The sequence below is a fragment of the Antedon mediterranea genome, chromosome 4 (genome assembly GCF_964355755.1).
Source record: "Antedon mediterranea chromosome 4, ecAntMedi1.1, whole genome shotgun sequence".
Classification (NCBI taxonomy): Eukaryota; Metazoa; Echinodermata; class Crinoidea; order Comatulida; family Antedonidae; genus Antedon; species Antedon mediterranea.
Window position 1 is genome coordinate 1554265 of NC_092673.1, and position 22540 is coordinate 1576804.

Here is a 22540-nt window from a genome sequence, read left to right on the forward strand (position 1 = left end):
TTTGTGGGGTTTCACACAGACTAGATGTAAGTATTATCAAATCCTGTTGTTTTTCTTACTGTTTTGTTTTTCATTTTAAAATGTCCAGGCCATGTTATTATTATTCAGATGTTTTGTTTTGCCATGAGGTCACATTGGCCATGCATTCGTTTGTTCATTTAGGTCATTACAATTAATTTTTAAGTGCATTTCTGTATTCAATAAGTCTGTACTTATTTTTGTTTTTCTACTTAGCATTCAATAATTAAAGTAAAATATATTAATTTTTGTGTAGATGAATTTAAATTCTACAAAGTAGCCTCTATAAGGAGCAATTACCAACTGTTGAGTGCATTCAGTTTTATAGTAGGTTTTTTAAGTTACTTCTTAAATACAAATTAATTACATGATAGAAAATTGATATATAGATTTGGTAGAATAATATAGAATCATCTTTAGAATTATTTATATAGCTGATTAAATTATTGTTTAATTTATAGGTTCCATTTCATATAGTATATTGAATTAATATTAATTTAATTAATCTTATGGTGAACATCAAGTATGTTTTTACTGTTCAGTAAAATAATTGGGTTTGATTTTTTCCTTTTTCCAAAATTATTTATAATAAAGAATTAAATTAATTTATATATACAGTAGACTGTAGTCATAAAGTATATTGAATTTATTTATATATGCTACCAAACAGTAAAAACTAAACATTTTTTAGAATTTATTATCCCTGTAGAAAAATGTCAGTAGTTGAAAAACAGTATACTGATTATTAATATTAAAATAATCCGGTAATAATTGTGAATACGCACATATTGGTGGTCTTAGACCGTACTTAAGGATTAAAGGAGATTAGTAGACAGAGTAAGAAATATGAATTTGAAAAGCAAAATTATCTAGCTTAACATTACTTATCCATATTGCATTGTTTTAAAGCAAGATTTGACTGTAATCCTAAAATTGGAATACTATTAAAAAAAAATGATAATTTAACTAGAAAAGAGATTCTGATCAAGATATATTAATTTGTTTATTCATTTTCTTGTTCGTTTGTTGTTTTCAGTGTCTGTTAGTAAATAATGTCGATTTCATTCATGGTTTATTTGTCCATTTCTGATGTTACTATATACTGTTTATTGACTGTGAGTGACAATTTCACTGCTCCTGCCAACATACAATTTCTATATAAAACTAGATCTATGGTTGAATTTGACTGTCGAAAAAATGATATTAATAATAACTTTCATTCTTATAGCGCATATAGTGTATAAGCAAGCTCTCAATGCGCTGCACATTATCACCCCAGTCATTTTTTGGATCAAACACCTATGGAAACATACTTCCATAATGCAAAGCTGGTAATCAGCGCAAATTGTGTCTGTGATGGTACAGTAGATATTTTCATGCGACTACTGTGAATATACGTTGTAAAAAAATAATTAATTCAGTTTTTAATTTAAAAGAAAATTCTTATTGCAGTTAATTGTGTAAACAAGAACATTTACGTTGATACAGCAATAATGTGATATATTATTCCCATGAATCTTCTCTTTTGTTGTCATATTGTTTGTAACCATCAACAGCAGTTGGTTGCTTCAGTAAATTCATCATTTTTGGTAAATCCAGGTACATACATTTATTCAATATTCAACAGTTTACATAGTTTATAGGTTAAGATACACAGAAGCCAAAGTGGCTTGTCTTTGTAGTCCTAAGCATAAACATAAAACATATACGGACGCATTACATTAACAAAAAATGACATTTTGAGACAGAAAAAGGAAAAAAACAAAGTGAGATTAAGCAAAATATTTACAACTCCAAAATACTTAATGATGTATAGAGTACAATGAACTCATCTGAGTAGAAAAAAACTAAGCGACCACTCATCACTGGTGTGTTTCATTATATGAAATAAGAAATATCGTTTACTTACAATGTAAAATTTAACATTTTATCTCATTTAAAATTTGCATATTCATTGTCTTAAAGGAACAAAACAAATTGATTTTAAACAATTGATGATTAAAGTAGCATAACATAAATAATATATTGTTAGCACTTTCTGTATGTTATTGTAGTTATTGTACATACAAAGTTCGCCTTTCAAACGCAGAGCTTGAATTCAATTCTTAAAATCAAGAACTTAATTGATTTTTTCGTATATAATTTTATAATAATTATGTAATGTGTCGTATAAATGTTGAACTAGATTTGCAGGGTTTGTGTTCAGTCAAATTCAATCCAAAAATATAGTATATATTTAATTTTTTCTAATATAACATTATTATTATTATTACATAATGTGTGTATACTAGCATTACTGTATGCACTAGATTTTGAATTAAGCCTGATTGAATATATTCAAATCTCTCCTTAACTACCAAGATATCTCAATATGGAAATGCAATCTACCCAGTCGTCATTTTGTCTACATTTAAACAATTGCGTTTCAAACATGTTCGCACATTCTCTTAATTTTAATAAATAATATTCCCGTTGGAAAAAAATGAATTACTTGTCCTTGATAACGGGTAAACATTATTTTATGTTTTTCTAAATCGTTTTGCTTATTAAACAAATTGCTTCTCGGAATTATTTCTTACCCTAAAAATTACATCGTTATCAGAATATTGATAACTTTCTGCCTGACACAAAAGGAAAAAGGCGATGAAAACACCTTAGCTTTTAAACATGAAGTTGAGTGAACGCTTCGTCTGGCTCGAGAGAGCTGACGCCAACAAAAGCCTTTAGCAATCATTCGGTTTATGCTAAAGCATTTCCACTTGTTATAGTCTACTACTACTGTAGCATCAAAGAATGAGATATGCAAATATATTATAGAAGAATAAACATAATTATGAAAATTATAATCGCACACTGATTAGTCATGGAAGTAAAAAATAGGGTGAAACATTCTATTTTAAGATAATGTTTTCATGCTTGCATTATGGACAAGATGTTATTTAATGCTATTTAATCTTTTTGTTTAGTCAATAAGTCTCTGAATGTGATCTAGTTCATAGACAAAGTTATTGATTTTTTTTTTTATTGTCATAAATCCTTCTTAATATGGGAGTTCTGTAGTATGGGATTTTGGATTGAATATATCATTAGAAAACATGGAATTAAAGAATAAAGGAGTAAAACAATCAATGATGTCTTTTCCAGGATTGGTAAAATGTACTGGTAGGTTAAAGTAGGATTTCTGTAGGAGTAGCTGATGCTAATCCTTTGTGTAACTACTAGTAAACATAAATACCTTTTATCAGGACTTCTGGCCCATGCCTAAATCCTGTTCTTTGTTTTCTGATACCGTAAGCCATGAGGTAAGCTTTGTTGCTCAGTGTTCCTGAGTCCAGAGAAGGAGTAGGATGTATAAGAATTCAGTGTAAGAATATCTTTTGCAAACCGATTAGTTTAAATCATATAAAGCGAATTGTTATACTAAGGTAGGATATACAGTTTCCAATGTTTCTTTCTTCAACTTTACAGTTAACTATAATATCAATTGTTTCAATGATGTTAAAAATTACATAAAAGATAAAGAGGTATACTTTAATATAAGTAATAGGTTTATCTACTACTATATTTTGTTTTAATTTTTACCAAATTTGTACTTATTAAAATCTGTAAGGTAGTATGTAAAAATAATTACAGGTGTCATCTAATAAAAAAAATGGTCACCATAACAACCAATGTAATTGGATTGAGAATAATGAAACATTGGAATCAGAAGGAATTAAATACAGTATGTATTTCATATAATACTTCATGTGACCCCATTCTCAAAGTGTAATGTCTTGAATGAAGATGATCTAGATTGTTAGAAAGTAAATGTCTATACTCATTGTTTTTATACTAAGTTAAGTATGTTTTTTTTTTACAATTTTAGTATTATAGTTAGTAAAGATTAGTTAGTTTTTTAAAAAAAGTAAAAACTTGGCACTTTCTTTTGACTGTTTTCTTCTACTGATTTATAATATAGCCTTTTGCTTATTTTATTCTCCATCAAGATCCAGCTACTGATACCCACAGATTTTTGTTCAGTAATTTGCCTTTTGGAATATAAATAAGATGTAATATGACACAATCTTGTTTTTTTTTTTCATTGGTTTCATGTATTTATAAATTATAGTTTATACTTGTTGAAATGAGTAGGGTGGTCAGTGAAGCGTGACAGCTGTAATTGGGTCAGAGTTTTAGTCACCATTTAGGAGGAGTCAAGAATAATTTCTAGAGCAACATCCGGTATTTCCAATCGGGCATATGGACACCAAAATAGAATCTTGTCACTGTGATTGGCTTACTATGACCTTTGACATTTTTATAAATATAAAAAAAAATAGTGTTCACAGTTTTCATTAGTTGGGTTGCTTCATTGCATTTTAATTTGTTGTGGGAATTTGTAATCTTTGAATAAACCAAACAGAGATTAAACTTTGTATAGGAAATTTGTGGTGTAAAATGCACCCAAAAAGAATAAGTTTGAGAAATTATAATATTTAGGAAATACAAAAGGTGAACAACAAAGAAAATCATTGAAGCTGATATTGCTTCTGTTAATAAATGTGTTGAGATATTTAGGTCATTCTACTCAGCATAGGTCAAGGCAATGCAAAGTTTAAACACTCTTATGTTTTATGTATTGGTGGTTTTACTTCATTATACTATGTCAACATAAACCTGACCCTAAGAATTAGATATAATATTGCATACAATACATTGTATTGATCTTAATGTTGATAGTATTACTTAAAATGTATAGGACCGGAACAAGGGTTGCTAAAGGCAGTTAAGATAACCTTCTGAGGTTGTTGTGGTATATGCTTTGTTTTTTATGAATATTTTATATGAACTTTAACCTTTCTTGTTTCATTTTCCATAAGTTCTTTGTGTTTTGTTGAGATGGAAAATCAGATTAAGATCCAATTGGTTAATAGTGCTTAAATATATTTAAGATGAGTCACATTAATCACTAGAACATGATTCATATGAAGTCTGTACTGACCTACCAGCTTTAATAATGGTAGTTTCTTATGAAGTAAGAATGCTTGTTTTAGGGCCTACTAATTTTAAAAGGACACTGAAGTATAGACATTATTCAAGCAAAATGTACTGATACTCTACAATACATGTTTTTAGGGCCTACTACCACCAGACATTTTTCAAGCTCAAAGTACTAGATACAATACATGTCACATTCAATGATTCCATGCATTTCAAACAGTAGCCAGAGTAAGCGTTATAAACATATAACAAGTTCAAAAGTTCATTTTAATGGTTTATTTGAGAAATATTGATTTATAAAAACAAGTTACCAACCCACTTCTTCATAATAATAACATAGTTCTAATGAAAAACATAGTACCAGCAAAATAAAAAAAACTTTCAAAAGATATATGATCATAGAAAAATGAAGGAAGACATTGTGGTTTATTGCAACTGATATTGTTTGTTTGTTTACTGCTTCCATTGTTTCAATATAATTATTACAGGTACACATTGTAATACACCAGACAGATGTTTACAGTATTGATCCTCAGCTAGATTTTAGAACATTTGTTTTTCATTTTTCACAATTTTAATACCAAATAATATTGTTGCTATGCAAGTTCCATTTTAAATCTGTTATAAATTTAACCAGAACAACAACTACTGTATTTATTGAAATAAACATCTCGCTTTAAATAAATGCCTTCCTCAAATAAACGCAACCCCTCCCCCTCGAATGAACACTCCAGGCCTTTATTTATTTCCTCGAATAAACGCCACGCCATGCCACATGCATTATATACACAATATTGTATTACCAACACATTTCTATTTGTAGTAGAATTCATTGATTGACATGATCTACAATTTACCAAGCATTCTGATTTCTACTGTATTTTATTATCACTTCTCGATACGTTCCTCCTAAAAACCCTCCTGAACAATAAACGCCCTGGGCTTTATCTGAATAAATATGGTACTGTATATCATCAAGGTAAACATTACAGCATGTACATTTCTTCTTGTTTTTCTTATGGAAAGGTAGCTATAACATAACCTCATAACGTACTTCTGTATACCAACCCAATGTACACAACAATCCATTAGATTTTTCCAATTCTGGAGTATCGTTTCGCACCACTTGATTTCTATACTAAATCACCCACTTCCTCTTTATTCACAAATACTTTTGTTATGTTCAATTATAACTTAGTATCTGGTTCAATATGTGCCAAAACTCTTATTGAAGAAAAGAGTTGTTTTGAAACTGTTAACAAAGAAAGGTTAGCTTATTGTTTGTTTTATATATTTAGAATTGGCTGTGGTATTGTAGAATTTAGCATTTGTAGCAACAAACACAGTTTTGAAAGGTTATTATAGCAACACTATCAACATACAAATAAATAGTCTTTCAAAAAATCATGTTTTAGATATATTTTTTTCCAATAAAGGGAAAGTTGTGTAAAATATGAACCATTAATATGTTTGTATTTTAACTTCTGAAATTAGTTCACAAATATCTAGATGTTAATGAATTTGAGTATGACATTGACATAACATTTTAAATTGAGTTGCTATAGTTGTTCAACAAAAATAGACATTTGAATGTTATGAAATTATTGCCGACTTATACAAACCCCTGTATGACTTATGGAAGTCTACACTATCTACAAATAAGTTTGACAAAAAAGTTCAAATATGCTAGTGATATGCCCAAATATGGTAATAGTATGACATCATCATGTCCATATATGGCCATATCACATTTTATTTGTCAAGTTTGATAGTGTAGACAGAGCTTTGGAAGCCTAACATACCTTATCAACTTTGTCATTGTTTAGGTAATATTAGAAAAAAAAAATGTAATTGAAAATTAAATATTTAGTTATTACTATACAAAATATAAATGATAGAATAATTATACTGCAATAAAAATGATATAATAATTATATTATAATAAAAGATTACAATACAATAATCACGCGACGCATGTTAACATACAAAGGAAAAAATTGTATTGAGTAGCGAGCTAACAAAGACCAGTATACATATCTTTAACCTTCCTATTGCCTAGATACATATATTATAATATCATTTTGATTTGTTCTCTTGTGGCATTATAACAATTTGTACTTTGTAATTTGTACGCACAGACAATTTTTGTAATTCATAACCACTTTTACGGGTTGTTAGTGCTGTTTTGTTACTAACTACAATGTAGGTTCACTTAATGATATGGGCCAGATATTCGTAAGGTTTTACTCATTGTTAAATGATACATTTTATTATATGCATATTTATTTGTTGTTTGGGACGAAACTACTATTAAGAGGACACTTTCTTAAGGGAAAATATATAGTCTGTTAGATCCTATAGATTTCCCTTACTTTACTGTAGATCTGATAGATTTCCCTTAGATCCCATAGATTTCCCTTAGATCCCATAGATATCCCATGGATTTCCCTTAGATACTATAGATTTCCCTTACTGTAGATCCTATAGATTTCCCTTAGATCCTATAAATTATATTTAATTTGATTTTTATTGTTACATTTTTATGTCTCATCATTATGTATTTTTGTGAGGGTCCCTAATGATCATCTTCGGCAGGATGGACTACTTTGTAAAATATTGTTGAAATAAAAATAAATAGATTTCCTTAGATCCCATAGATTTCTCTTAGATCCCATAGATAAAGCTACCATTTTTAAACTAGAAAAAGATTGTACTTTAATAAACAAAGAAACTGAGCATGATTAATGATAAGTCATGGGTCAACAGTCATACAGATTTACACTCTAGGTCGTTGCACTATCTCTATAGAAATAGTAAACAAAACATTCATAGACTCCCACTACATCATCCAGTAGGCTATTATGAAGCATAATATGAGTACCGTAGTATGAGTAGAATATACAGTTACTACTCAGTCCAGAAGAGGAGTTGCCTTCCAGTAGTTCGTACTTGGGAACATTGAACTAATATCATATTCAAAGGTAAAAAGCTTATTGTGTTTGCAATTGTTACTGTATGATAATTTATTACTGAACCCAAATGATGTACGATATCTATTGACATGCTAGAACTTTAGACTTTACGATAACACTTTAAACTTTATGATAACACTAATGATGTGATAGTATACCAACCACAAGAGAAACCTCTAATTAATTAATTAATTATTAGTATAGTATCTCCTAGTATTTGTAAGCTTTGCCTGAGAACTTTAACACCTGTAAAATTGTTGGTTCAACATCGGATTTCCCATGGTTGCTTGAAATGAAGACTTCATTAACAGTACAATGTGACATTGCTATTGTATTGTCGACAGATTTTCAAAGGACCATCTGACAAAATAAACTTGTGTATCTCCAACAACCACTAATGATTTTAAGAATTAGTCCAGTGATTGGAATTGTGTATTTGTGAGAGAGACAACCCAAACTGAGATATTTAGGTTTTTATTCCAGAGCCATCCTAACACCTTATTTATACTTAAATACCTAAAAAATATTTACGTTGAAAATTAATTTACTTCCTCACCCTCAACTTTTACCATCTACCCTTAGATTTTTGTAACTAAATCTGAGGCAAAAACGATTGCAGACTAAATGCAGGCATTAATTAAAAGATGTGTTAAAGATAGAGAAGAAATGATCAAATAATTTACAATGTACAGTACTAGGCTGTAGCAGATTGTATATTAATAAAAATACAGAATGCAACAAGTACTTGATGTTTGCTTCAAGTGTACATGTTAAACACAGCAGGTTTCAACAGCTGAATGTGCCGGATCAATAATAATCAACATCATCATTGTTTCTTCGCAAAGAATTCGAATATCTCATCTTTTGTTTGAAACGCGCTGTTAACCACTCCAATGTAGTTCCATGCTGGGTACTGTATGTGTCTGGTGTGCTTTTTGCAGTGACCATGCTGTAAAAACAACAGCTCTTTTCTCTACTCTGATAGTTTTAACATGTTGGCATGTTTTTACACAAATATAAAATGTTCCACCAGAATTGTGATATTTTATGATGACTTTACCAGAGGTGTGTGCAATATGTGGAGGTAAAATTGAGAACAGCAATGTGTGCCTTCTTGAATCTTCATAACAATCTGTTTTGAATTTCTTTGTTTCTTTATCTAGAATTTCCATAGCTTAGCATTAACCTGTGGAGTCTACCTCTGTGCTGATGAACTAATGAATGATTTTCATAATTACTATATTTAATAACCTATCCTACAAACATCCAGAAGGAAAATTAAAATATCTGATAGTATATATATATATTACTGTAGTTTGTTTGTTGCTCACCAGTAAGCAAGCACATTCAAATGAAGTCTCTCCTAAATGTACAACTTTAATTTAAAAAAATGTTGATGTTGATTTCCAAGACAATATAAAGTTTAATATGATATTTCTAGCTAAAACCAATAAATAAAATATATGAAATCATTTATTATGAAAAATTATGTAAATGAAACATTTTTTTTGTTCAATATGTCTTGAATTTGCCATATTGACTGTCAATAACTGCAAAAATCACTTTTATAGTGAAAGATAAATTTATTCATTCTTGGCTAGGTTAAAATTAATTTGTTTTGGTCATTAAAACTGATATATTACAAGTCTAAATTTATTTTAAGGGGTTGTTTTCCCCCCTGGCCCAGCTTAATTTTTACTTAGCATTATTTTGTAGTCTACGCTCTTAAAAAGTAAGCCCTCTATAGATAGTGAACTGTTTTAACCTTGTGGTTTTATTAATTGCTAATTTATAGATTGCTCTAGGAGGGTTGTTAATAAGTAAGAAGAAACGAGATAAAAGTACCTTGATCTTACGATAATCTTGTATTATTCATTTCAATGTATCATAGTTAACATGCATGAAGTGATCGTGTATTGTCCTAACAAAAAATTGTTTATAGTTGAAATTGCATGCATGAGTGAATTTTCTACAGCGCCCTCAATTTTGTACAAATCTTATTAGCCTATTAGCTGTTTTTAGAGGACCCGTTGTTTGGTCTTATCAAGACGTTATCCAGTGTATTTTGTTTTGGATTTTTAATTCCAAACTGCTTTTAAATCTAGAATCTTTGTTTACATTTTTAAGATGATTTTTTTGATGATCAGATATATTTGATGACACTTGCGTTAACTATATCTTTTATTCTTTATGTTAGTTTTAAATTGAGGCGTAATCTCTTGGGAGAATCATTCCAAGAGCAAGGTACTCTTCTACATATCGTTAGTTTTTGCCGCAACGATTCATATCGCGTAAGCATTTTAAGATCTTAATTGAGACTATTAAACGCTAAAAGTGCAAATTAGTCATTGTTACTGAACAGTGTTAGCGCAGTGGCCATGACCTTCTCTTTCTGAGCTTTTAACCATGATTGCAATTTAGAATTTAAATTTGCATAATATTATACATTGATGGTTGGCAATTATGGGGTTATATTCTTATTGTGTTTTTAGTTAATGCGTGTGTCCTAGTTTTAAATTTGATATCATTAATGAGTACAAAAGATTGTAATTTAGTTGTCCATAAAATAGAACCTCTCCTTTGGGACACACACCTAAAACTCTGTCTACACTATCAAACTTTAGTAACAAAAAGATGTGCTATGCCCATATATGGCCATGATGATGTCATATTACTACCATATTTGCCCATATCACTACCATATTTGGGCACATCACACTTTTTTTGTCAAACTAGTTTGATATTGTAGACAGAGCTTATAAGAGACACAAATAGGGATTCTTCTGTAGTTGTCGTAACGATTCTTCATGATATTGAAGTTATGTGGGAAAACATTTTTTTTTAGAATCCTTACTAGTAAGTGCAGCTATACATAGCTTTACTACTTGGTCTAGTTGAATAATCAAATCAACACCACCTTGCTTAATTAATTTCATTGATGCAGAATGTATTCAAAGATTCCATTGCGCACAAATTCAATCATTAACATCATTGTAGTCTGTGAATAGCATAAGGCCCCCCTGTGTTTTTGTCAACTGGCAGGTTTCGCCATGTATAATATTATAGTTGATGTTAGTTGGTGTTCTATTAATGTATTCTGCATTAAATAAAGTTAGAGTTGTATACTACTAGATAAGAATAGTTTAATGGCTTGTGAGCCAACTCATGAATAACCTAATTATGCCATAAAGTTTGTTTTTTTACACCATTCAACAGCAAATACATTACTTACTTACTTACATTACAAGATGTAAAACCCATGCTTTTTAAGTCTCATACAAGGCTTAGGTAGTGGCACTGTAGTAGGTATAAAATCTTAGGAATTGAACCAAACATGTCAACCACCATGCCACAGTGCCACTGTTTCAGCAACAACTACACATTGAAACGATGATCTGAGAACTCTTGAATCAGTGATGCCTTTAGTACATTTTATTAAAAATTATACAAGATAACCCAATAAGATAAGATAAATCTTTATTGTCATGAACACAACAAGGCGAACATGACATTTGCAAATACTGTACTGTACAAACCATTATGTCATTTCATGATGGAAAATTCATTTAAAATAAACAGAATAATCAAGTTTTACGTTTTTTTAAATATATTTTTTATTTCTATGAGATCAAATGTCTCATCAGATTTCACCAACATTCTCCTTAACCTTGATTTTGAATATTTTCTCATTTATTATATTTTTTACATAAGATAGTTTTACAAGTAATTTGATAAATAATATTGCATATCAGTCATACAAGTCATTTATATAGTAGTATGTTGATGTATGTGTGTGTTGACATCCTGTGATTTCAACCCTGTACTTGTTCGATTTTGTGAAAGATATCTTTTACGAAGATCTTAGATATAGAGACCCTAGTTGCACCAAATTTTCGTTATATAAAATTGTAAAACACTAAATACTTTTATTCTATCATTGACTGAAAAACAAGAGCTCATCATATGAAAATGTATTTATACATACTGGTGCATATTAGTAATATGTTAATTTTCTTATGGTTTTAAACGAAAACTGTTTGTTTTCTGTCTTTATAGAGTGAAAGCCCAACACGGAAACGAAGGAGAATGTCTCAAGGGTTGATTGATTTGGCAGCTTCACCGAGTCCTCCCTTAGTACGGCCGTGGCAAACACCAAATCAATCGCAACCCTGGTTGCAGCCGAGTTCAAGCATAAGTAATTATAACAATCCAAGATTGGGTTCAATAATTGAGCGTTGTAATCCACAGCCTAGAATTAACGACAGGAGAAGGTACGTAAATTATGGCATTGATGTTATTGCGTTGGTAAAAAGGTGGGCGGGGACACTCGCATTTAAAGTCTTCCATCTAGCCTACAAGCTTATTTTAGGTCTCCGCTAAACATAAAAGCTCCAGACTAATATCAATAAAACACTATCTAAAGCTAAACTATCAAACTTTATGTGACAAAATAATGTGATAACTGATATGCCCATATATGGACATGATGATGTCAAATCACTACCATATTTAAGCATATCACTACCATATTTAGGCACACTTAATTTTGGCAAATTAGATTGATAGTGTAAACAGAGCTTTAAAAACCTATGTTAATGTTTTTGCTACCCATCCATAACTTTTAGACACCTGCACTCTGTAGACTCAAAGACTATCTTTTAAACATGGTAGCTTTTTGTAAGCAATACATACTAACTAAACAATGCCAAGCAACATTTTTAAGAAGCTTGTCTGTTTTGAACTTAATGTTCAACTATCAAAACAGTATCAATACACTTGTGTATTATATTTCTGAATCTTTGACACATGGGTGACATTAGTTTCTCCTATTGCTCTACCCTTTAAATCATCTAGGTCGTGAACTCCATCCACAAAATATTTTACACATTTGTCACATTTTGTAAACTAAGAATGTGATTGGTTGAAATTACAGAAAATACTTTCATATATTCCTACTAGTTAAAATGTGATATGCCCAAATAAGGTAGTGATATGCCCAAATATGGTAGTATTATGCCCAAATATGATAGTGATATGCCCAAATATGGTAGTGATATGCCCAAATATGGTAGTAATATGCCCAAATATGGTAGTGATATGCCCAAATATGGTAGTGATATGACATCATCGTGTCCATATATAACACATCACATTTTAAGTCACATAAAGTTTGATAGTGTAGACAGAGCTCAAGAAAATCATACGGTATATAGCTAGTGTGTTTTGTTAAGTGTGTGTAACTCTATGATAGAAATTGCATGAATTTTAATTAAAATTTAATCCAAATTATGTTGGAAACTTGGCCCGTTTTGCATAAACTGTAATATATACTTTGTTATTTGGAGACAGCACTGCAAGTCAACAATAATGAGTAATCGCTCTCTGTTATCATCTGCTTAAATCTCTAAACTTAGATTATGGCCTCAATGATTACATAGGATGGACACTCTCTGCTATCAAAATTGCAGAAGAATAATCAATTTTATTTCTTTAAAGATAGTTCTATGCTTCTCTGACTTTCCTCTTTTGCATAACAAAACAAAAATTGTACAGTATTTTGCAATAGCTTAAATACAAATTGTGTTTACTATTTCTAAAATTCTGTTTTGTGTAATTTCACCCATGCCAAACGTTATTCAATTATTCAACAGCTCACCTTCATCTGCAACTTTCAAAAAATGTGTAAGATTAGTGTAGGAGATTAGGAGGGATTATCCAATCCATCTGATAATTGGTAGGGAAGAGATGCATGTCAAATATGGGCTGTTTAATCAAAACAAAATATATAAGAACTGCAAGATTACTTTGATAATCTCTGCACTTTTTGGATTATATCTCAATTTGTAATCAGTAAAAATGGTCAATAATCGAAAAATATATATATAATGAAAAAAAAATAATCAAAAAACTTGAATCAAATCAAATATGTAACACAAACAAATTTATAACGTTTATTAATTTATTCTTAATTTCATTATGTACGATACACACTTTCAGTAATAGCGTACTGTTTTTGATAAATGGTACAGTTACATTTAAACTAAGATGTTGATCAAAGGTGTACGTGTGCTTATGGATAATATCATGTTGTGGCGGTATGGACATACAGAAACCCTGGTTGGTACAATATATATAGAGGACAACAATAAATATGTACAGTATGGACGTGCAGACAGTAGAACACAGTAGATATAAACATTGAAACCTAGCAGAGAAACCATTGGAACATACCATTACTGAAAATTAAAGATAAATAGAGTAAAAGAATGATTTATATGCATATTATGAGTTTACTAGTAATAATAATTTGAATGTTAAAAAGTGGAGGACTGATTTGACAATAGGTTTTAAATAAAAAAAATATATTTGGTGAGTGATTTGTTTGCCCATATGTTTTAGTCGGGACTTCCTCTTATTACAAAAGCCTTACTTATCTTCTGTATACTTCCTTCTATATTTGTTACAACTATGTTTAAGATAATATTATAATAAATGATGGTTAATTCAGTACTGGTGCACTTCCTGGTGGCCACCTGTTTGGTATCAGCATTTCCTATTGTATCTTTTAACCATATTGCTATCAACAAAAACTAATAAATATAAACCATGCTTATTTAAATAACAATGAAAATAACAATGGCATTGTAAAATTTCTGAACTTAATTTTTGTGTTGTTGTTGCGTTTTTCTCTGATTTGGTTCTTAATACAATATGTTAACCAAAGTAATTATCCAATGATTTTACTTTAGAATTAATATTTTAAATTATTTAACCTTATCCAGATGTTCTAATACTCCTGATATTTCTTCAGAACTCCTGTGAATATTTTAAAATCAACCACTTTTTGGTTTGAAGATAACAAAATTGTTCAAACCCATGTTTTTTGTTCTAATATTCTGTATATTACGTGCGGTAAGTCACTAGAATAGTGCGACGCTACCATTGAAATATCGATCGCAAGGTATTTTTTGATAACATTCATCTCTATTACTTATGTCATAAGTAATATAGATTGTGTAAGAGCAAAAAAAAAACTACCGCACATCAACCAACCCACGATTATCATTGCCGTTAAAAAATATGTAAAACTGAAAAAAAATGTTAACTTAATTATCTCAGTAATTTCTATATGCTTAATTAATAGTAACAATTGTTAAACATGAACAGTTAATTGCAGTTTACTGCAGTTTCATAATAATATGCTGCAGTACAACTGTGTTTGTAATCATTTGACAGATTGCATCCTTCCATTAATTTTTTTTGGTCAATAATCAAATTTGAAATTATGCTATCCAGTTACAATTAAGCCCATTAATTACGACTTGATTTCATTTTACTTTATTGTTTGTTTATATGACACAGCAGTCCATAACAGACTATGAAACGCTGCTTTAAAATTCCACCAAATATTGTTGTAGAGCAGGAAACGTATTCGGAAAGTCATTTCCCAGAGCTTTTCCTGTATTAAACTGTATGTAATTGAGGGCTTGCAATGTGTCTGTGTGGTTGTGTGTTGCAGGCTTGCAATGTGTCTGTGTGGTTGTGTCTTGCAGGCTTGCACTGTGTCTTGAGGGCTTGCAATGTGTCTGTGTGGTTGTGTCTTGAGGGCTTGCAATGTGTCTGTGTGGTTGTGTCTTGCAGGCTTGCACTGTGTCTTGAGGGCTTGCAATGTGTCTGTGTGGTTGTGTCTTGAGGGCTTGCAATGTGTCTGTGTGGTTGTGTCTTGCAGGCTTGCACTGTGTCTTGAGGGCTTGCAATGTGTCTGTGTGGTTGTGTCTTGAGGGCTTGCAATGTGTCTGTGTTGTTGTGTCTTGAGGGCTTGCAATGTGTCTGTGAGGTTGTGTCTTGAGGGCTTGCAATGTGTGTGTGTGGTTGTGTGTTGAGGGCTTGCAATGTATCTGTGTGGTTGTGTTTTTAGGGCACATTGTGGATCTCTGTAGTGTCTGTATGGTTTCAGTGATCGTCAATACTAACACAAAGGCCTGTTTCCATATGGTTAATGACCTTTTTATGAATGGTCAAATCAATTCTTTTGATCTATACAGTACCTACTTCTGATTGGTCAGTTGACTGTTGCAATTAAACAAGGCTTACAATGTTTATTGTTATGCTTGTTGTCTCTACTATCGGCGTGATACTGTATTCCTTTGCATATGTTCATCATATATTGATTAGTTGAGAACACTGAGCAAGACAAAACACATTTTTGATAATTTCATCAATAATTACTTTTAATTAAGCAGGCAGTTAAAAGATATAATAAATAGGTTGATTATTTCTGAAAATATGATATTAATCAGTACTATTAGTACTATTATAACTGCAAAATAATAAAGTAATTGAACCATACTGATAATTAATAGAATGAAAATGAAAACATCTTGAAAAATATTAGCCCCAAACGAAATTTGAATATACAGTAGATACAGAATATAGTTATTACTATTTGGAGGTAAAGTTGTACTGACATTTGACTGACCTTCAGTCGGATGAGTTTATCGATGAACTTAGAATAAATATTCAATGTTTGTCCTACAATGAAGCAGAAGAATCTTACAATTAAATTAGCTGTAGATGGATCGTACAGCTGAAAATGCATTATGCATCTAGCAGTGTACAAAAACAGATTACGAATCGTAGTCATAGTTTACATCAGTAAAATGATATTACTGATTTTCAATGAATTATCAATGTTAATCCTTGTATAAAAGAAACAACAATACATTCATTTTTAATTCAATTAATATTCTTGTCCCTTTGTATTCTTTTTTAGTTAGGGAGTTGTCCCTTTCTATATTTTTGATTTATTTATTCTTTCTTTTGATTGGATTACATTTTCAGTAGATATATGCAGGATCACTAACTGAGTAACTAACATTTGAGTTGATATATTTTTGAATTTATAGATATTTTTCCCAGTTACTTTTGTTCTAGTTTTAGTTGAGTAAAAGATTCCATTATTTTCTTGTATTTTTTTATTGGAATTCAAGAAGGAAGGGGAGGTGGATTGGCATTTCATTTCTAGCTAGAAGAGGATACCAACTTTAAAAAAAGTTAAAATGATAATTCAATATATCTGAAATTGCTTTTTTAAAGCTGGAAATTGATGATTAATTATTTATAGTTAGGTTCAATGTTATATCAATTGAAATACTTTGTACAAGAACATTTTTTTTCTTGATAATTAGTATAGAAAATCTACTGCTTTAGAGGACAAAGAATCTAGTTGTAATGAGGATGGAAATGGCCTTCGTCGTTGGCTGGTTTTACACAGAATTCTTAAATTTTTATGGAGACTGGTTTTTACACATATAGGTGTGAGAAAATAGCAGTTAGCACTTCATTATATAGTTTTCAATTCTACACAAGTAAAGAAAAGTAACAGACATGACTCATAAATATATTTGTTTGTGCGTTGAAAACAACACAAACAGAACCTTTTAAAATATTGTTATTTAAGTTTCTAATACCTTATACTATACATACACAAAAATATATACATTTTTTTTATTTCATACAATATATACATTGTTGTTTTGCTTATATTTCTTGATAATAGATTTTCAATTTGTCATAATACTAGCCTGAAAAAGCCTTTGTGTTATTTCTCACGTACTATGAGAGAATTGTCCATGCATCATTGAGTACATCTCTGAGAAAACAGGGTATTAGAGTTAATGTAGAACAAGCTAGCCTACTGGCTTCGTGAAATTCTCTAGAGGTTTCTCTGCATATGCAAGCCTTCAACGTTATGCTGCCTGATTACGATTTTCTGCTTAACAACAATACAGTTATAGGCCTACACAATTCAATGTATTCCATAGGAACAGGGATTAAGCTCAAACCATTATAAAATATTTGATCCTACCGCAATTGACGATTATCCGCGCATAAATAATTTGATTTCGATTGAATGCACTGAATTCGATAAAAGTGCATGCTGTTTAAGTAACTCGTTTTATGAATCATTTGTTGTTATTGTTCTCGCGTTTTATTGTAATGGCACCTTTAATTAGCTCCAGTTTTATTCCTTACGTTACTGATCAATTACAATGCTTTTTATTGTTTGAATTTTAATGTTGTTTTTCTAGTCTTTCAGTAGTAAAGTATACAATTAAACAACAAATGCAAGGCTGTAATAAACTGTTTTGAAGTTTTTTTGTTAAATGTCAGTCAAGTTAAAATAATTCCAAATATGATGCATGCTTAAAAATGAAATATTTTTTAAAGATTCAATGTTCATATTGTAAGATTGTGTTATTATGGTCTTTGATTGGAGGTTCAGTTTCTCCTAATAACTGATTACTTTGAGTTAGCCTAATATGTCAGGTTTTCCAGAAATTCTTATTTCAAAATCAAAGTGTTCTTAATAAAAACAAAGAATGTGATACAGTTTAGACTTGAAAACAAGTATTTTTTGGGCAACTGTACTGGTTTTCAGAGAGTATAATCAGAGGATCGACTAAATTGCAATTATGAGAGTTTTTTTAAATTTGTATTTGCATTTTAAAATGTTGGGAATTCTACAGAATTAAACATTCATTACAGCTTCCAATTTATATTTCTTTAAATTAAAATGTAAATATTGCTTTATTTTTTTTCTTTTTACAGTCCTCAGGCAAGAAGACAGAGTCAAAGGCAAAGAGAAAGGCTATCTAGAAATCTTCACAATAACAATAGTAACAATAACATCGCAAGTGGACTAGCGCCCTCTAGTGACAGAACAGCATTCCAACCACCTTCAGTTCCGAACCAAAGGCCCTACCCTTCGTCAGCGTCGCAAACAATGGTGCAACCCCATATTATCATTGATTTCAATGATTTATCTAGAAATAGACCTGTACCGGTAAGCCTCATACATTTTTGATTTCAATGATTTATCTAGAAATAGACCTGTACCGGTAAGCCTCATACCTTTTTACAGCTTTTTTTTCTGTATATTCCGCTATGGTGAGCAGAGGGTGAGATACTGCATAAATCACTATATTGATGGACAACAATTATTTTATGAGATGGTAATGAAAAATTATATACAAATGTTTTTTATTCATTTGTTGTATTTCAGTTTAGAAATTATGTACCTTAAGCAAACAGCCTATAGAAATATAATATTAATTTCAGAAATGATTTTAAAATGTCTTAAGCGCTTTTACAAATAGGTTAATATGACAGTTATAATAAAAGATATGAATATCTGTTTGTCGAACCTTTCAAAACTATAAATCTTCATTTCACAAAGAACAAAGAAACGGTATAAGATGATTTTATGATATTGATTATAAGATTGTAATCAATAAGCAAACGAAACCGACGTGTTCACAGGTGAATGCCCTTAGTGCCTCAATTTAATTATGCAAAATTCAACAATAAATTGGAACAGTTTAATTTATCATTATATTTTCTGTTATTCTTCAATGTTCCATCATGTTAGCACAAACTTGCAAAATTAATTAAGGACCATGTCAAAATTATTCTACTGCAGGCAACGCATTAGCTACAATTTGTTTACTCTTTAACCTGTTTATTCAATTATATAGCGAGCATTCTTTAAATAATCATACACACTACTTACTGCAGTAATAACATGTACAGTTATTGTCATTTTGGAGAAAGTACCATTTTGCATAATCCTACAGGTAGTATGAATTCATTTAAAATGACTAGTATTATGGAATTATTATTTTGACAAAAATTGTGTTTATATTTTGCAGATGCCTGTCTCAACCTCAACAGTTCCCGTCTCCATCCCCGTGTCCATGCCGACATATGCAGTTCCCATTTGTACTGGTCACACAATCCCAGGTTGCAACCTCCGACACGGACCATACACAACGTTACCACACTGCAATACGCCTCACCCACCACCGTTCCCCATGTGCGGGGTAGGCCACTTCCCCCTGTGTAGTGTAACGCAGCTACCAGGTTGTAATTCGCATCATATGCCAGTAACGCAAGCCGGCGTTCAATCGTTCTTCACCCATCATGAGATGTTGGTAGCGCATCCTCATATACATCATCATGCTCCTCCTGTACCGTACATACCTGCTCCACCTCACCAGGTAAGATATCATAAATGATAAATAATACAATCACCACTAACCCAATACCTGACACCCTTATGCCTGATTTCCCAGAAATATTAGTATCCTGAATGTGTTTTTAATGCTAAAAAGAATTTGGAATCTGTTGGACTTCAATATATGTTTAAGGATGTTTATTCTTATTGATTGTCTTATGAATGAATTAAGGTGCCAACCCAATACTACACACACCTGTATGCAGAGTACTACATACACCTGTATGCAGAGTACTACATACACCTGTATGCAGAGTACTACATACACCTGTATGCAGAGTACTACATACACCTGTATGCAGAGTACTACATACACCTGTATGCAGAGTACTACATACACCTGTATGCAGAGTACTACATACACCTGTATGCAGAGTACTACATACACCTGTATGCAGAGTACTACATACACCTGTATGCAGAGTACTACATACACCTGTATGCAGAGTACTACATACACCTGTATGCAGAGTACTACATACACCTGTATGCAGAGTACTACATGCAATGTGGTACTCTTATCTTTGAATCCTTATACTTTTTTTTTCATCAAATTTCTCGTAAGATATGCAACATAAATGCAATGTTAATAGTAGCCTGCGAGTATCAATCACAGAACATCTGGCCTTTCAGACGATTTTGAAGTTAGGCGGATATTATGACACGATATAATGAACATTTAAGAAATTAGTGCAAGGTGGTTTTAGTGAAAATAAAGAAACTGTAGTGCTTTATGAAAACAGACTTGTAGACTGGATTCTTGCACATCATCAAATAGGAGACGTTTTTCTTAATGAAATAGTCAACACTGTAGGCAACTGGAAAACATTTCACAAATATTATGTGGTAATTAAATGAAAACAATGAATTTATTTAATTAAAACATTGAATTTCACATATTATACATTCATTTTGCAATTATCGAAAAGGAATCTACAGAGATTTGAACCAATCACTGTTGTATTATCGGTTCAACTGCTGTTTTGTGTTCAATACTGCAAAGAAAAAGGTCAACATATCTGTTTAATTTAACCATCGTGCATTAGTTTTCGATGAGTTATTGTTCAAATTTTGCATCGTAATATCCAGTAGATGGAATGGTTATAAATCAAGCTATGTGTAGAATCAATCATTTGGTTACTAAGTCATTCAGATTCACTTACTCAATCAATTTCATTATTGTTTTCTGTGTACACTGTAAGATTATATAACCTGCTGGCTAGTTTTGTTCCAAAGTACTTGATATTATAGTGAAACATTTTTTTTATAGTTGAAATTTTATTAGGAAATTTAAATAAAATGCACTTTAAATATAAAAATGGATTTTTGAATGAAAACTTTAATAGTATCCTTTTACTAACATGTTTGATGGAATAAAGTATTTTTTTTAAATAAGTAAAAACAGTTGCATACTGTACAGTTGAGATCCCAGGTTTTGGAAAGAGTAGAGGCTTTTATTTTGATAAATAATTCTATGTAGTTAAGTTCTTCTGGGGCCCCAAACATATCATGTTATGGTGACTCTGTTGCTTTTGGAGTCCCAGGACATTTTTGATGTCGAATAAATAAAGTGAAAATGAAATGCTTTAGTGGTAGTGTTCGGTGTATTTTATCTTGTTAGGTGATCATTTAGAATAAAATGATCACCTATTGTTATTGTACAAAATCTTTATTGTTATTATTATTCTTCTTTCTGTACACTTTTTGTTCGTCAAATATCTCAAAAAGTTGAATAGCAATGATCACAAAAATTTCACAATGTCTTTCAAATATTTTAACTTAGCCATAATAAGCTTTTCAGCGTGATCACTCATCCGTGGCGTCACGTATACGCCATTTTGTGAAATCACATTATCAATCATATATCCATAATTTATTATCACATATTTACAAAATTCACTACACGTAAACTTCAGGTCAAGGGTAAAAATATTAGCAAGTAAAAATGCGCGCGCACGTAGGGTCATGCGTGTGGAATCGCGCAGTAAAAATTTAAAAAGCTCAAAATTACGTTTTAATCAATTTAGAGCATGAATTAGGCCATTTGCGTGTTTCAAAAAACTACTGCGCAAAAAAAATATTTTGCGCGCGCGATACTTACAAAGCGTAAAAATTGCAATTTTTTTATACAAATCGCGTTCTACTCACCATCCTTAGTACATTCACCAAATTTGAGTAAGTTCCGACTGAAAATAACGCTATACGAGCAGGTTAAAAATAACAAAATGCGCAAATTAATTGCATCAAAGTGCTGAAAATGGTGAAAAATAAGGCCTTTTTAAAATGAATATAACTCTTCAGAATGGCAGGTGACCCCCAATTTTTTTAACTTATTCGGGAAGCCATTGGGTTGTAGATACATATTCATGTACACATTAGACGTACAAAATGGTATGACGTCATCAAATGGCCACTTCAATTTAAAAATTAGTAATTTTTATCTTTTTGTGTGGGTTATCACATTCAATAGAGCGCATCTCCGTTATTTGAG

The 22540-nt window shown here is 30.9% G+C and overlaps 1 protein-coding gene across 1 annotated transcript in view; it reads left to right on the forward strand.

The window, feature by feature from the left end:
- Window positions 1-22540, forward strand: part of LOC140046134 (E3 ubiquitin-protein ligase RNF38-like) — a 59088-nt gene that overhangs the window by 26737 nt on the left and 9811 nt on the right. Inside the window, exons 4-6 of the mRNA XM_072090672.1 lie at window positions 12030-12244; window positions 18585-18819; window positions 19685-20032. Of these exons, the coding sequence (XP_071946773.1) occupies window positions 12030-12244; window positions 18585-18819; window positions 19685-20032 (798 nt within the window). The remainder of the gene's footprint in view (window positions 1-12029; window positions 12245-18584; window positions 18820-19684; window positions 20033-22540) is intronic.